Consider the following 17,594-nt stretch of genomic DNA (forward strand, 5'->3'; position numbering starts at 1 on the left):
GGTATGACTGGTTGGAGACTAGAAATAATAGAGGAGAATAAATGTGGAAAGGTCAAAAGTGGAAAATGTGTGTATAATAATGTATAGTAATAATAATATGTATTATTCTTAGTATGAAGTATAGTATGAAGGAAGAAAAATGCAAATAAGAAACAACGGGGCAACAAGGACAAATATTCTAAAGAAGAATAAGGGGGGGGAAATGTAAATAATAGAAGATTACCGTTACGAAATCGCTGTTAAAAAAAAGGGAGGAGTATATATTGTGTGTGTATGTGTGTTATGTTTTGTTTTGTTTTGTTGGTTTAAAAAATATTAAAATATTAAAAAAAAGAAAAAGAAAAGGTCTTGCAATTTAAGAAAGCAAATTGTCTACGTTATTATATTTACCACATAGGCTAGACTAATTTCTTTCTTTCAAAAGATTCTTCCAGAAAACTTTCTTCAGATCGTGACATCATTTGGAAAAGATTCTTTGACCTAACAGCAATATTTGTCCAGGGCTGACGTTCAGACTGATGCACAAAAATTACAGCTGAACAAAACACTCTTAAGCAGAGGGGTTTCCTGCCAAGTTCCAAAGGCTTAGTGACCTCACTTCAGAATGAAGATCAGAAGAAAAACCCTTTTAGGTGACAGTTTCCCTTCTGCCTTCTCCCCACAATCTGTGCTCTCAGAAATGACAGTGAGAACACTAGGACACAAGGCTGCCTGAAAAATAAGGCAGCCAATTTTTGGCATCTGGGGCAATCTGAAAGCTGAACTTGGTACTTTTAAAACTTGCAGAGACCAAATTTCATCTCTTAAAAACCTCAATAATTCTTTAAAAAAAAATGTCTGCTGCTAGGACAGGGGTTAAGAATACTAGAATACTAGTGCCTGCTATTCAGATGCATGCAGACTGGTGCCAAATAATGTCTGCTCTGAAGATGGGCAATATTTTATACACAGTGCTCATTTGATATCTATGATATTTAGTATTATTTATGGATTTGGAAATTCAGGAATCAAGAATTGACTTCAAAAGCCAGAGACATTCTTATGAGAGTAAAAGAATCAAGGCCAGCACTTTCCTCTGAAATGAAAACTTAACACTATTTGAGAAGGACACCGCAAAGGCTTTAACCATACCAGAACTATCTAGATAGGCAAGGAGACAATAAATTAGTACCCCAAAACCTGGCACTTATGTAAGCTTCCAACACTATAGCAGTCCAGTCCAGGTCAGAAGTATGTTCTCTAAATACCACAAAAATTATAATAATCTTTCTAATGCATTTCTTCTGGTTTTAACATTTCCTGTTATCATTTTTCCAGTCAGGCAACCTGCTGAGGTATTGAGATACTGTGTAGTCCCAAGACATGTAGAGAACACCAGACACAGGAAAGCTGACCTATTAAAAGACTTTCCAGTTAAATATATAACCTTGGCAATGTCAGGCTCCGAAGCAATATATTTGCAGAATCTGGCCATAGCACTTGGACCATCTAACATTCCATCATCCATGTTGATATCCAGGATCTGAGCTCCCATCTCAACTTGGGCCTTGGCTACACTCAAGGCGTCCTATTTTAAAGGAAAAAAGACATCAGTTCTAAATGAAATGCATCTAATTCTATTCAGTTCCCCCTTTTCTTTTTGTATTTACTTTGATGGCATTTGTTTCTGCATTTTTTTTACCAAGCTGCTTTTATTATGTCTGTCTTCCCATAACACTGTTTCTACTTTTGTAGTCTATAAAATGTGTTCAAGTTTATTTATTTACATTTATTCTGTAAAATATTTTAGAGGCTGCCATCATCACATTACTCAGAACTGCTTGAACCTCTCACTTTTACAAAAGAAGAGCTCAAGATTGTGCTTCACACTGTACTAAAACAAAAAAACAAAAAAAGCTATATTTATATAATCTATTTAGTAGAAACTATGCATCCAAATTCTTAAACAGTAGACCTATACAAAACTTTAATGCCAGTCCTGAAGCTTAAAAAAAGTTGGACTTACTTCATATTTGCCTGCCATTATAAGTTTGGCAAATCTCCTTGATCCTGCAACATTGCAACGTTCACCAATGTTAACAAAGTTGGTGTATTTTCCAATCCTGAAGGGCTCCAGACCTGGAAAATAAATTTTATATAAACATACATACATACAAGGGGGAAAAGAATACTTCTCTGAAAAACTGGAATATACAATTTTCTCATTCCACATGGAACCTTTAGTTTTATTAAAAGATGTCCTTATTTAAATATGTGCGTTTAACAGAACTTTCTTACTGATCCATGTGGCCTGATCTTTAACTCTCCTTGAAACAATATAATGTGGCAATACAGCAAAGAAGTAAAACAGAATTCAAATGAACATCAGCTGCATTAAAAACATACCTGATTTAGATAGAATATTTTTGCAGCACATTGTGTCTATAGCAGATTTACAACAAATGGATGAATGAATAAGGAAATGGCAAAAAAGAATGAGATCCTAGCCATTCAGGTTCGTCATTACACAAATGGGTTGTTGTTTGAGTCAATGTTGATTCTTAGGAACTGCTTGGCCTGGTTCCTACAGTTTCCTCAGCAAGGTTTTTCAAAAGTGGTTTGCCGATGCCTCCTTCCTATAGCTGAGAATGTGTGACTGGCTCAAGGTCATTCAGTTATGCCTTAAGCAGGACTAGAACTCAGAGTCTCCTGATTTCTAGCCTGATGCCTTAATCACGACACCAAACTGACTCTTTAGAGCAGGCATGTCAAACTCGCGACGTCACGTGATGTCGTGCAACAAATCGGGCCGGTTTTGCCATTGCCGGCAATGGGGTGGGTGCGACTTCCATGTGATGTGTCCGGCCGTGGGCCAGCAGTTTGACACTCCTGCTTTAGAGAAATACTATAAGAAATAATTATTTTTACCCTAAACGTACCCACTTTTTATTGGGCAGCCCAAGATATAAATTAATCCCAATCGTGTATGTTGAAGTAGAGCTGATCAAGGCACAAGAACAGCAGCATAAATCAGGCCCAGTGGCAGAAAATACATGGCAGACACTTCTCTGCCATTAGAAAAATGCATTGCAGCATCTTCTTCACAGTTTATCTTTGAAAACTATAGAAAAATGCTCAATGCAGGAATCTCAAATGGGAGAAACAAGCATCTGCAAATAAATATCACATCAAGAGGGGAAAGGGGACACTATTTCTGTCTTAAAGTTAGCAAGTGAATAGATAAATCCAATCTTTGTCCACTACCATACATTTAATTATGCTTTTTTCCCACAGACCCCAAGAACACAGGAAAATTGAGAAATAGTTTAAAATTAGCATCAAGTGGAATTTAAGCCAATGTGGCATTTCCCATTGGCGCTAAAATAGCAAAATTCTGATAAGTCCTACCAAACGCTTGAAAAGGAAACCAAAGAAAGTAATGTGTTAACAGCCATCATTGTGAGCACATGCAAAATTAGATAAATTAGGTAAAATTAATAAAATTAGATGCTTAGGTAAAATGATCACCTAAGCATTTAATCAATGGTGGAACACTTTCTTTGTCTGTAGATCTTAAACGCAGCTCTTAGTATTTCTGTCTAACAAGGATCCTGAAAAATGAAGGCTCCCAAATCCAGGGTGCAGAAAGAGGGTGGGTTTTTGTTTTTTTGTTTTTGTTTTAGTCATGAGAGAACACACTTCTTTCAGTGGGTGTAAGCAACACTAGAATCAAGAGTTCAATGTCTGGTTCAATATAAGGCACATGTTCAAATGGCAAAAAAAGATACTGTGATGTCTTACCTCAGTCATAACAATTATACACTTTGTGATAGCATCAGTTCTATCTAGAAAACAAAGGCCACACTGTTTATGGGAATCTTATTTCCAGGCATTCAGTCATGTAAAAGGCAACGATATGGTTCCATTGAAGGAATTGCCACCAGAAGTGGGCAATAGCCTTAACAATTTAGCAGAGGTGTGGACAGAGGTGAGGAGGTTCTGTGAGTAACAACAGAAACCAAACAGTAGACCTGCTGATAGAAAACCTGGTGAAGTTTATTCTTTATTCTTCCCTGTTTCTTAAGCATTCGGGGACAGGGGTTGCCAACAAAACAAATTTTACAGTCCAAACAAAAAATAAAAATAGCTCCCAAAGTAAAAATACCTAAATGGGTGTGGCTGAAGTAGTTTGAGGCTTGTTCTCCTGTACACACATGTGCATCCCTTCCAGCCTCAGCTGTCAGCATATTGGCAACTCCTCACTTCAGTACAGGTGGTCGACTTACAACCACAACTGAGCTCGAAATTTCTGTTGCTAAGCAAGAAAGTTTTTAAGTGCAATTTGTCCCATTTTACGACCTTTCTTGCCACAGTAGTTAAGTGAATCATTGCAGTCATTAAGTTAATAATATGGATAGGGGAATCTGGCTTCCCCATTGATTTTGCTTATCAGAAGGTAGCAAAAGGTGATCACATAACCCCAGAACACTGCAACCGTCATAAATACATGCCAGTTGCCAAGCATCTGAATTTTGATCACGTGACCATGGGGATGCTGCAACAGTGAAAGTGGTCATAAGTTACTTTTTTCAATACCAATGTTAACTTTGAATGATCACTAAACAAATGATTGTATGTCAAGGACTACATACAACTCCTTCCTTCTCTCTGAGTAAGGCTTTGTCTATGGATAAAACACCCAGAAGCAAACTGAGCAACGTGGTATATGCAGTACAATGCAGTGAGCCATGTGCAGATTTGTACACTGAGAAAACAAAATAACCACTTCATAAACACAAGGCACAACATAGGAGAACAAACCCATCAGGACCAGATTCAGCAGTCCATCTGCATTTAAAAGACAAAGGCCACTCTTTAGAAGACAGCAAAGTCCACATTTTGGACAGAGGACCGCTGGTTTGAAAGAGGGGTCAAAGAGGCCATCTATGTTAAAACTGAACAGTCCTCTCTCAACAGAGAGGGAGGGATACGACATCATCCACCTCCAGTCTATAACACAGTCCTTTCAACAGTTCCAAGAAGGCTCCACACCCATTTGTATTACTCAGGTAACCCTGACCACATAGATAAGCTTCCAGGTATCATCAATGACTCTCTAAAACAGTGGTGGCGAACCTATGGCACGGGTGCCAGAGGCGGCACTCAGAGCCCTCTCTGTGGGCACGCGCACCATTGCCCCAGTCCTGGGCCTTCAGCTGGGTTTTATAAAACCTTTTCGCTTTAGGCCTCCGCCGCCGTGTACAAAAAAAAAAAAAGGTTCAATCAATCAGTCAATTTCAACTTCTCGCGGAAAAAAAAAGATCTTGCAAAGTTGGAACTGATTGATTGAACTTTTTAGTCCCACCCAGTCTGCCGTTACCATCGTAGCCACGCCCACCCAATGGGCATGTCCAGCCAATGGGCCACACCCACCCGGCACCCGATGATGCATAAGTGGGTTTTGGGTTGCAGTTTGGGCACTCGGTCTCTAAAAGGTTCGCCATCACTGCTCTAAAAGAATGCAAATGACCAGCTGTCTGCAAGGAATATAAATGCTTCCATTCCCCACCAGCCAGTAAGAGCTGAAGAAGCTTCTTGGATGAGAAGTGAAAAGTCTTCAAAGAAAAACAAAGTCCAGTTGCTTTGTGAAAAAGCATCTTTGGGATGAGTAAGGCTTTGCTGCACAAGGAACCAATTCTTTTCTCTACCTAGGCAATGAGCTGAATTCTGGCCAGGCAGCCCAGAAGGCTGAGGTGTTTGTTCATACAGGCCTGATAAAGAGTATTCCAGCAGGTGATTTCTCTATAAACTTTTCTTTGTGTCCTGAAGCCTTTTCTCCAGCCCCCATTTCTTCACAGGAGTCTTTATGCTTAGCAAGCGCTAAGTCTGCAGGCACTCACTGTCTGATGCTGTGGCTTACTCACAGGGAGCTGGTGTGTCCCCTTTACCACCAGCAGCCATTTTATAATGCTATTATAAACTAGGTCAGCCATCTAAGCTCTGCCATCCTCGTGTCCAATAAGTACAGCAAAGTGAAGATTCCCCCTAAGAGCTTTTGGAAGTAGATTGAAAGGCTGTAAAATAAAAATCCTCTTCACCTAATAGTTTAACCTAACACAAGTATTATATGAGGGTTTCCAATGTCTTGTAGGTGTCTTGAGGAAAAAAATAAAGCAACCACAAAGAATTCTAAGATATAATTAAGAGATCCTAGTTAAGGAATTTTGGATCTGCTGTTATCTCACCTGACAGCAGCATGTAGCCTTCAGAGACAGAGGCAGGGGGGATCCGAGGTTTGCATGCCTTTACTTCTTCAGCTATCTTCCTGCATTACAAAACAGCAAGATAAGAGCCCAGGGCTTTAAAAGAAAGAATGAAATTCTTCCACAAGTCACTAGAAGCAAATGGGCATTTATGTGTCTTTAATATTCTTTTCCAGTTCTCCTTTCTAAGTGTTAATCATATGAACAGTGATAAATAAATTACAATCATATGTACAGCAGTTAACATATTAATACTGTACAGAAAGGACACAGCAGGCTAAATAAAGATAAATAAAAAAGCAAAGCAAATTATTTACTCGTTTTTGTATTCATAAATAGAGCACTGCTTGGGAGAGTTTCAGGAAAAAAATGATCACGAGACAGAAGTAACTTGTGAATGGCTCAGAGCAACATGCCCTGTTCAAAACATCTTCTGGTCTCTAATCTCTTTTTAGTCTTTACTGCTTTTTGAGGTAGGTTCCTGAAGCAAATTAACTTTAAAAAATTCATGGAAGGGAAAATGTCCTCATTCCTCTCTCTCATCTGAATCCACCTAAAACCCTTGAAAAGATGAGGAAAAAGAGATTCCTCCTGAACAATCTAAGAAGTTACTCCTGGAAAAACAAATCACTTGTACCTGAAAATGCATTGATTTAATAAAATTAATTTTAATATCAATCCTGTACCAGATTCCACACTTTTGGAAGGGGATTCATTCTGCAAGGGGGCACAAAAGAGCTGAAGCAACGAGCACGTTTCTTCTATTGTGTTATCTTGGACTCCAAAATATTTGCAACTTATTTATACAGTATTCACGTATAAAAGAAACAAATGTGGTCTCTTAGTAACCAATTATATTTGGAGTACTTTTTTAATTTAAAATGTTGTTAGTTCATTAAGAAACACATACAGAATTTTCAGCGAACTGTTGTAAAATATTCGCCTCCCTTTTCCTAAACAAAAGGAATGCAGAAGGATGCAATTCCAGTCAGTCCTCTCTTTCTGCAGCAAATGATAAGCTGTTAGGGTCATGAGAAATGAGTCCAACTTGGATTTTGAATGTGGCATCGGCTGCAATCCCAGAGCAGGGGTGAGTGAATGGCCTTGTCATCCCAGAAATTATTATAGCTTTCAGGGATATTGCTCTGCAGATAACCAGACGTGAGATCCTGTTCATGAGTTTGGCCCTCAGGGATCAGATGGATCAGTTATTACTTTACCACTCTGTTTCCCTATCTGAGCTACTGGATGTTGTGGATGGGCTGGCAGTGGAATTTCCTAGGATTATGGTTCTTGCAAGTCTTCAATCTGCCTTTCTTAGGTATGAAATTGGAAGCAACATGTGAGTTCATGGCCACTACAGGCTGGCCAGATAATTGTGGGCCTGGCACACATATATTAATGTGTGTGTGTAGATATATGTATATCTGTATGTATGCATGTATATTTCATATACATAGACTGAGGGTTATGGTAATGGGAGCTGGTATTGTAACTTGGAAGTCCTCCTTGGAAGTTCCAACACATTAAGCTAGTGACAGCTAGAGCAACAGCACTTAGACTTATATACTGCTCCATAGTGCTTTACAGCACTCTGAGCAGTTACAATGTCGGCATTCGTTTCCCCCCACCCCAACAATCTGAGCCCTCATTTTACCAACCTCAGAAGGATGGAAGGCTGAATCAACCTCGAGCCCTGTGAGGATCGAACTCCAGGCTGTGGGCAGTTAGCCTGCAATACCGCGTTCTAACACTGCGCCATCACGGGCCTATAGCTATCCTCAGAAGGGTCTTTGCACAACTTTGTGCTTGTGTCAATTACATCTATTTCTGGACTGGGTGGCCCTTCTCATAATCATTCATATCTTAAGTTAAATCTCAGTTGGATTTCTATAATGTGCTGTACATGGACTATCTGGAAGACCATTTAAAACTTGTAGATGGTCCAGAATATGGTGGCACTAGTAGCAACATGCTCTCTGCAACTCTCTCCCATCCAAGCTGGAATATCCCCATCTCCATTACTCTTTTGTGGAACCATAAAGACCTGGCTTTTCTTACATGCACTGACCCAAGATGGCAAATGAGCCTATTTTGTCATGTGTATTTTCATAAATTGTGTGCTGCTTATTTATTAGATTTTCTTTATCCCACCTTTACTACTTTATAAGTAACTAAGGTAGTGAACATACATAATACTCCTTCCTCCTCCTATTTTCCCCACAACAACCCTGTGAGGCGAATTGGGCTGGAGAGAATGACTGGTCCAAAGTCAGCTTTCTGATTTTGTGATTTGTTTTTGTATTGTGCTTATTTTCTTTCCATTTTTGTTTTCGTATGCTACCCAGGACCACAGATTATGGGAGGGCCAGCCTTAAAAATCTTTGAAATAAATAAATAAATGTATTTTTCTGCTTTCCCTTCCAAAGTGATACTCATTTTAAACCTTCTAAACAAGTTCAGTCCTCACTTATCTGCTCTTTTAAAAAGGAAGTTGGAAGTCTTACGCTTTTGTTCATACTAAAATTGCCTTGAACATGCTAATACTCTTTTCCAGAAATGCCATTAGTTCAGTTTCTGTCAAGATGGAGGCACCAAAAGATTCATTGAAATAAATAGATATCAAATTCTTTATACCAGATTACCTATTCATTGGGAACTCTACACATTCAGAAACTCAGAATATATAAAAGCATAATTATTCTTAGTTGCAAACCATCTATTTTTCTTCTCTATCCCAGATGGTTATCTATATTTAATGTGATATTTCTATTCTGTCACAAGCCTTTTAAAATTCAGCTCCATCACATTTTATTGCAAGAAGATGAGTAAGTTCTTGCTATTACAAATGAAAAAGACCATATTTCCAATTAATTTTATACTAGGTTTACAGAAAAGGTTTCACTAAAGTAGCTATAGTTAAACAAATATTTAATTTAATTAACTTAATCAGCAGTGCTTTTATGCATTGATGAACCAGCAGATTCCACAATTGATATACAGCTTCTTTGAAACCTGTAAAAAATATCTAGCTTAACTTAATGAATTAAGCTTTTTTTGAAGATTTTTGCTATTGAGATTCATCATCACAGCCTAAAGTTTCTTTTTTCCCTGGCTACTATAGAGTATTTCTTACATTTGACCAGCGATCATACTCATAGGAATGAAAATACCCATCAATATTTTTCTTAGCAGTCACAAAACGTATTAGATCTAAATATTTTTTATGTTTTCAAAATCATGGGAACCACTGGTCTACAGAATTATTTTCATTTACAAGAATGCTTCTGTTCCATAAAACTCTTGAGACATCGTTAGAAATGGAGGATGACTATTAGTGGCATGCAAAACACTTTCAAAATAAATTGAGATCAAAATGCCCAACTTTGAATTCAAAAGAGTTGTTTCACATTTGGAACAGGCTATATGTTTTGAGATCAAAAGAGAAATATTTCTAATTTTTAAATATAATATAGCTTTTTTCAAAACAATACATTTTAAATATGGAATGTACTATGCACCCCAATAGCTTCAGTTCAGTTCCTGTTTGAAGGTTTACCTATCTACAAGACAGACAAAGATAATGGCAGACAGCAATCTCACCAAATTGCTCTCTAATAACTGGGTGTTCTGAGTCTTGCTATGCCCACCATAGTAGCCATTTTGTGAACAGCCATGGATCCCAGCTGAGAAAAGCCCTAAAACATCTTCTAAAATTTCCAAATATGCTCACTTGCTAAATTCCCCAAAAGTCCTCCAGAGGCATGAAGAAACTTCAATGCCTCATTCCACCCCATAACAAGTCAACATTAGTTGTACAAACACCAAGGACAGTTACCTCCATGCATTTTCGTCTACAATTCTTCTAAGTAATGGCTTACAGAAATTGCTGATGATAACTTCTAAATGACATTGGTGTCCCAGTCTTGAGGTACAAGTCAATAACAAATACCCTAGCCAAAGAAATATATCTGTTCCACCACCCACCCACCAGCAGATTCTTCTGTTAGATGTCTCATGAATACAACTTGCAGATGTACACAATGGATGTTGTCATGAAGAATTTAACATGAGTTTTAGCCACAGCGACCAGCAGGGCCTTCTTCAAGCCATTTCCAGAGAGGAAAAGAAAAAAATTAAGCCACCACTCCCATAAACAGTTCACTAGGGAAATGCAAAAATCTCTGCAATATAACAACTACAAAACTGTGTGCTTGTCATTGTTCCACACGTTAAAATGTGACTACTGATATTAGGGACCCTATATACATGAAATTACCGGATATGTGCTGGAGTGGTCCCACAGCAGCCACCAACTATGTTGACCAAACCATCTAAGGCAAGATTCTGGAGAAGAGAAAAAGCACCTTTCAGACACAAATGTCTGAGGAGCAGAGTCACATGCATGCAAAAGCTTTGCTAGAATTTTTACTTACATACATCCTTGCTAATTACCAGTAAGTACAGTAAGGAAGCCAAAAAGCACAGTACCATTTCTTTCAAGGACCCACTGAAGGCTTAAATTCCATCTTGGATGAAGATATTTCATTTTAAATTCCCTATATGTTTGCCTCCAGTTGATACTCAGAAACAGCCCAAAATATACCACTGAAAGTAAATTGACTGGGTCACATGAAACTCCTTGGGCACTGATCACCTTCTGACCTGTATGTCACCTAATGATACAACTTACACAATTTCATTGTGGTCAACACCAGAGTATCTTAGAATTGCAGAACATCTAGAAATAGGAAAGCAAGTTTGCAGATTTATATTTACATACCTAAGAATAACCCCCACTTGTCAGGGATATCTGTTGGGGAGGAGAGAGGAGAGTATCAAAAAGTCAAGATGGTGGCTATTACAGCAGTGCAGGGTATATAAAAGGGGCAGGGCTTCAATTACATTATTTGCAGCCACCATCTTGATTTTTTGATACCCATCCCTGTAGACATATTTATGATTTGTATGATTACTCATTAAAGGTCTCACACAATAATCCTAGGCATGTTTGCCAGCTCATAAGTAACTAGTATACTGTTGGGCAGTGTTGAGCTTCTGGGTTTAGTAACCATAAAGTAGGCAGAGGATTTCTTGACATTTTGCCAGCAACTGTGTCTGGCATCTTCATTTTTTTAATAGTAATTTTATTATGCATTACAATTAAAAAGATGAAAGTCAGTACAGACTAATAAAAAGAAAGGAAAAAAGTGCAAAAGGAAAGAAAGAAAAAAGGAAAAAAATAATATAGAAATATAGAAAGAAATCTCCCTTCATTACAACAAATAAACAACATCTTCTCTCAAATTACAACAAATGATCTCTTCTTCTCATATCCGATCTCTTATCTCTTAAAATCAGCAAAGGTCCATTAAGAGTTACCAGAAATACCAACAGATCTATTTTAACCTTGACTAATGAAAAGAAGGACGAGTGGGGACATGATAGCAGTGTTCCAATATCTTAGGGGATGCCACAAAGAAGAGGGAGTCAAGCTATTCTCCAAAGTACCTGAAGGCAGGACAAGAAGCAACGGATGGAAACTAATTAAGGAGAGAAGCAACCTAGGACTAAGGAGAAACTTCCTGACAGTTAGAACAATTAACCAGTGGAACATCCTGCCTCCAGAAGCGGTGAATGCTCCAACGCTGGAAATTTTTAAGAAAAGACTGGACAGCCATTTGTCCGAAACGGTACAGGGTTTCCTGCATGAGCAGGGGGTGGGACTAGATGACCTCCAAAGTCCCTTCCAACTTTATTATTATTATTATTATTATTATTTAATAATAATAATAATAATAATAATAATAATAATAATAATAATAATAATAATAAACCAACTTTACATTCTTTTATTTTAAACAGTCTAGATCTTTAGTCCCTTCAACTAATGTCCTAGAACTTAATTTCTTTTCATTTTTTCTTTGTCCCTTCTCAGAAAATTCTTCAAAGCTTTAACAGTCTCTTTTGTAAATTCAGTGCTGGAAGGTTGTCAGATCACTCTTTTGGGCTTCTTATTTGTACATCTCTTTTAATTATTAAGACATCAGTCAGTTTCAATGTAGCATTTGGTTTGGGCTGTCATTTCCTCATCTCCCAGTATTCTAAAGCTGCCAGAAACCACTCTTTTGTGGTGTCCTCACAAGGAGTAACTATTTGGAGCATTTGTGGGCAATCCCAAGCCCTCTCCTTGTCTAAAGAGGAACTGTGAAGAATTGGTCCATTTACCGGCTATTTATTCCACCACAGTCACTGTCTCCACTCTCAGCAGAGGTACAGTTTGGCATTTCTTCCCCAGAAATGTCTGTAATTGGCATCTTCAGAGGCAAAGATCGACTTAACTGCTGTCTGTATAACTAAGTTGATTCTTCCTTAATTGAAGCCATAGGAAACTCGCTCTTTTGCCAAGCTTGGTTACCTGCCCTGGGCCACAAGTTCACAGAGTCCACAACCAACAAACAAGAGAGACTCTGCCACAGCTCCAAACAAGGAAATGACCAATACAAGCCTGTGCAAAAGCAGAATCAACCAAAAATCAATTCCCAAAAATGAGCAAATGAGAAAGCTGCCAAACATGAATCCAATTAGGATCAGTTGCTCAGAGTAACCAACCAGAATCCAACCTGCACTAGGAATCAATCAGGAATCAGCACTCCAAAAATGAACAATCAGAAGCTGAAATGAAAAAAGGGCCAATCAGGAACTACTACCACCAAAACTATCAATCAAGATCAGATACAAACCAAGAATCAATCGGAGAGCAACTCTCACCAACCTGTAACCGTTCCTGCTCAGTTGTCTGTGATCTGCTATGCAGACCACCTTGCAACTGAACATGCCAGTCTCAGTTGTTAGTGTAACATCAGGAAATCTGGTGTCTAGAACACAATCACTAAACCCTGAAACCCTACATTGCCCAACAGATGCCCACCGTGAAAGCTTTTACCATTAAACTATTATACTATTAAACTCTGTAAGCAGATAGCTTACAATAAGGTTTTTTAAAAAAAGAAACTTTACCAACTAACATATAAATCATTTTTTTCTATAACAAAAAATTCTCACAAGAAAATACTCTTGCCTTAATGTGCTTGCCAGTCACTTGAGGTGTTTCATCATAACCACCAAAGGTGTTAGGAAGACCTGAAAAATATATTCAATTCTATAAATCTTTTATATTTATAAATGGAAAGAAAAATATCTTGAGTGCAGCCAATGCACTATAATATTGTGAACATATGAATTATCTGAAGGCAACTCATTTATTGAAGTTTTTGCTTCAGAATAATGTACTGTAACAACAAACTTAGCACAAGCTGGCAAAGCACAAACCATCTTTTTAAAGAAAACAGTTCAATTTTGTCAACAGACATTTCACAATTTCATTTTATCCCAAATGACCACAAAGTTGAAGTATATGCATACCACATTTAAAATTTCAAACCTCTAACTCTCTGATTTCACTGAAGCATGCCCATTTTGCCACAGACTAAAGCCACTTAATTTTAACAGTCACTGCTCATCTGTCACATGGTAAGACACCAAACAATGAAATATTTGTTTGGGGAAAAACACAAGGACCTAACAAAGCAGGTTCATTCACCCCAATTTTATAAATGGTTCATGTCTGACAGGTTGATAAGTTAATCAGCATAGTAATTCATTTTAATGCTGATAATGGCACCTGTACAAGATATATGTATCATGCTTCCATAACACCTATTGTTTCAACTGTTGTGAAAGGGCTGAATTCACACAGATCTACTGTATACATACCTGCATTGGGATAACAAATGATGTAAGCAGTTGTACTCTTTCCTATTGCTTCAATGAAGGGTCTCATTTCAACTGCTCCCAAAGCACAGTTTAGCCCAATGCTGCAAATACAAAAGAGAATCCAACAAAACCAAGTTTGTTTTAATCACAAAACCATACATTTAGAAGTAGTCATTTAGGCAAATATGATCAATTCCTTCCCTATGCAGGAATCCAATTTAAAGCATTCCTAATAGATGATTGCTTTGAACTCATCCAGCAATAGGGCACCTACTCATTACCATTTAAGTATCTCATGATTGCTCTTCAGGCACAAGTGTGGTAAATAATAATAATAATAATAATAATAATAATAATAATAATAATAATAATAATAATAATAATAATAATAATAATAATAATAATAATAATAATAATAATAATAAAGTTGGAAGGGACCTTGGAGGTCATCAAGTCCAACCCCCTGCTCAGGCAGGTAACAGACAAATGGCTGTCCAGTTTCTTCTTAAAAACTTCCAGTGTTGGAGCATTCACTGCTTCTGGAGGCAGGTTGTTCCACTGGTTAATTGTTCTAACTGTCAGGAAGTTTCTCCTTAGTTCTAGGTTGCTTCTCTCTTTGGTTAGTTTCCATCCATTGCTTCTTGTCCTGCCTTCAGGTGCTTTGGAAAATAGCTTGACTCCCTCTTCTTTGTGGCAACCCCTAAGATACTGGAAGACTGCTATCATATCCCCCCTCGTCCTTCTCTTCATTAAACTAGACATACCCAATTCCAGCAACCAAAACCGGATGCAGTATTCCAAGTGGATGCAGTATTCCAAGTGTGGCCTTACCAAGGCATTGTAGAGTGGTATTAATACTTCATGTGATCTTGATTCTATCCCTCTGTTAATGCAGCCTAGGACTGTGTTGGCCTTTTTGGCAGCTGCAGCACACAGCTGGCTAATATTTAAATGATTGTCCACTAGGACACCGAGATCCCTCTCATCAGTTTTCTACTGGAATGGGATCTAGATGTAGAAGTAGAAATACATAGCATGGCATGTAAAAAGGATTGTGGTGGATTAAAACCAGTGACCTCTAATCCAAGATGAGATTTACATAAATGGGAATATTTTGGGACCAGATGGGATTTTGGAATATCCAAATATTTTGATAAATTATTGCAATCTTATTGCTTTATTGTTTTGCTTTATGGGAATATGTTTAATTATTTCTATATACCAGTTTGAGCTCCTTTCAGAGATGGAGTGATATAAAAATCAAATACAGTGGGAGGTAATACAAATGCTAGTACTTCTGCAGATAGTAGATTAAGCTCTTTTAGCAAAGAGATCAATTTCAAATAGGGAACATTCTGAAAGTAAAATCTTCAAGTAGTGTCAACTCTACCATTTATTTACATAAAAGCTAAAACATAAAAAGATTAAAACAAACATTGCAAAGACACATGGGGAAGGTGGGGGGCAGTGAAATCTCATATAAACTTTCCAATTCAACTGTAATTTGTAATTTCAACCTTCAAAACTAGAAAAAGTTGCTTAAGATGGGCAGTCATATAAATATTTTAAATAAGCGACTAGAATAAGAAAGATCATCATCAGTGATTAGCTTCCTAGGCAGCAGCTGCTTGCTGAAGTTGCCAGAGATTCATTATACATAAAGCTAATTTAGTAATTAGTCAGGAATAAAGGTGAGAATATCATTGAACTAATAAGAAAAACAAGTCTGTAGAACAGTGGTTCTCAACCTTTTTAATGCCGCGACCCCAACCGGTCGTAAGTCGAGGACTAAACCGGTCATAAGTCGAGGACTAAACCGGTCATAAGTCGAGGACTAAACCGGTCGTAAGTCGAGGACTACCCAACTGGTCGTAAGTTGAGGATTTTCCCTGCCCAGGAGCGCCGCGCATGCGTGGTTCCGCCTCCTGCGCCGGCCGAGGCGTAGCTGGCAAGCGGCAGAGACGGAGCAGGCCGACCACCAGGTGGCCCAGCCCAAGGGAGGTAAGGCAACCACCGTAAAAGGGGAAAAATGGCGGACAAAAAAAATGGCGGACAGCCTTGCTTGGCGACCCCCGTGAAATGGTCGATCGACCCAAAATGGGGTCCCGACCCACAGGTTGAGAACCACTGCTGTAGAAGATAAGCCTCCACCAAGCTCTGGATTCACATATGTATCTGCAAAGAAGCCACATGATGACTCCCTGTAGTTGCTTCAAATGGCCTCCTGAGGTTTTCTGGGCATGGTTATACGTGCCCAGCGATCACTTCCACCAAGAAAACTGAGCAGCTGCAATTCTTCTGCAGCTTCAAGGAGCTGATTGGGAGAAACATGCTCCTTACAAGAACAAACCTTGCTTGATGATTTGCCTAGCTGTCCCCAACACATCTGTCTCTAGTCTAGCTAGTGGTCCTCCAGAGGTGGGTGTCAACTCTCATAATTCCCCACTCAGCATAGGTACTGCTCAGAATTCTGGGAGTTGAAGTCTCAGTTGGAGGAAAGGCTATCCTAAATTATCAAAATACAGTTTGTTGTAACAGAAATTAATCTTGACCACCTAAGAAGTTACATATAGAAAATGGGCATCTCCCTTGGCAAGGAGCATGATTCTTTAAAACTCTATAAAAACAGGGGGGGAACAGTAATCCTCCCTGAGTCTACAGCTGTAATGGTAAAAGCACAAGCAGGGTCAGAGATTTTAGGATGACTGAAGAAAAGATGAGAGTAAAGCTTTCCCTCATGTGAAAGTAAGTACAATTGAATTTACTGCTTCAGTTCTTATGAGGCGGTGATTCTCTGCACCTCCAGTTCAGATTAAGCTTTAACAATCTCTCAGCAGGCTGCTACTGCGAGAACATACTTATTGAAAAAGGATTCAGACAGATTGCAGTTAAGAGTTTTTCACTTAAAAGAAGGGGCTGCGGCCCTATTGATATATAATTGTGCTTTACTTACTGCAATGCAAAAGGTAAGATGTATTTCACTGTAATACTGCATCTTCTAAAAAAATATTATAGTAGCTGTTCTGTTTAAGCTGACAGTCTTATCAATGGACACTCTTGTAATATTGTATAAACTAAGCCATCTCGTTGACTTCTTACACTTTTTTCTGTAATCCATGGGGAGGTTTATGAAATCTTTGATTCAATTTTAGGCAGAGATTCTTCTGCTAAGAAGCAACAATATTTGATTCAGTCAGCAGTGAAGGCTGTATGAGCTCGGCTAAGCAACTCATAGTTCACTGCAAATGGCTACTGAGAGGTTTAGCTGCAGAGTAAATTATCCACAGTACTGCTTATACAGCTAGTCTTCACTTAACAACTGTCCCCCCCTCATTCAAGATCTTATTCAAGAGGGGGGCGCGGACCTGGCAGGTATTACGGAGACCTGGCTGGGCACAGAGGGGGGAGTGCCCCTCGTAGATATGTGCCCGCCGGGTTTCCAGGTATTCCATCAGCCAAGGACCCGGGGTAGGGGCGGTGGGGTAGCGGTCATTATACGGGAGAATCTGGGCCCAAGGGAGACCACTGTGCCTCAGATAGACGGTGGTGAGTCCCTCCTTGTGAAGTGGGGGCAGG

At 38.7% G+C, this 17,594-nt stretch overlaps 1 protein-coding gene across 1 annotated transcript in view; it reads right to left on the reverse strand.

Moving 5' to 3' along the window:
- The window catches only part of MTR (5-methyltetrahydrofolate-homocysteine methyltransferase), a 78,706-nt gene that overhangs the window by 40,688 nt on the left and 20,424 nt on the right, over window positions 1–17,594 (reverse strand). The window contains exons 9-14 of the mRNA XM_015819027.1: window positions 14,019–14,119; window positions 13,324–13,385; window positions 10,522–10,589; window positions 6,225–6,304; window positions 2,006–2,118; window positions 1,427–1,567 (exon numbers count right to left, since the gene is read on the reverse strand). Coding sequence (XP_015674513.1) covers window positions 1,427–1,567; window positions 2,006–2,118; window positions 6,225–6,304; window positions 10,522–10,589; window positions 13,324–13,385; window positions 14,019–14,119 — 565 coding nt within the window. The remainder of the gene's footprint in view (window positions 1–1,426; window positions 1,568–2,005; window positions 2,119–6,224; window positions 6,305–10,521; window positions 10,590–13,323; window positions 13,386–14,018; window positions 14,120–17,594) is intronic.

The sequence above is a fragment of the Protobothrops mucrosquamatus genome, unplaced genomic scaffold (assembly GCF_001527695.2).
Source record: "Protobothrops mucrosquamatus isolate PMUCROS unplaced genomic scaffold, P.Mucros_1.0 scaffold850, whole genome shotgun sequence".
Classification (NCBI taxonomy): domain Eukaryota; kingdom Metazoa; phylum Chordata; class Lepidosauria; order Squamata; family Viperidae; genus Protobothrops; species Protobothrops mucrosquamatus.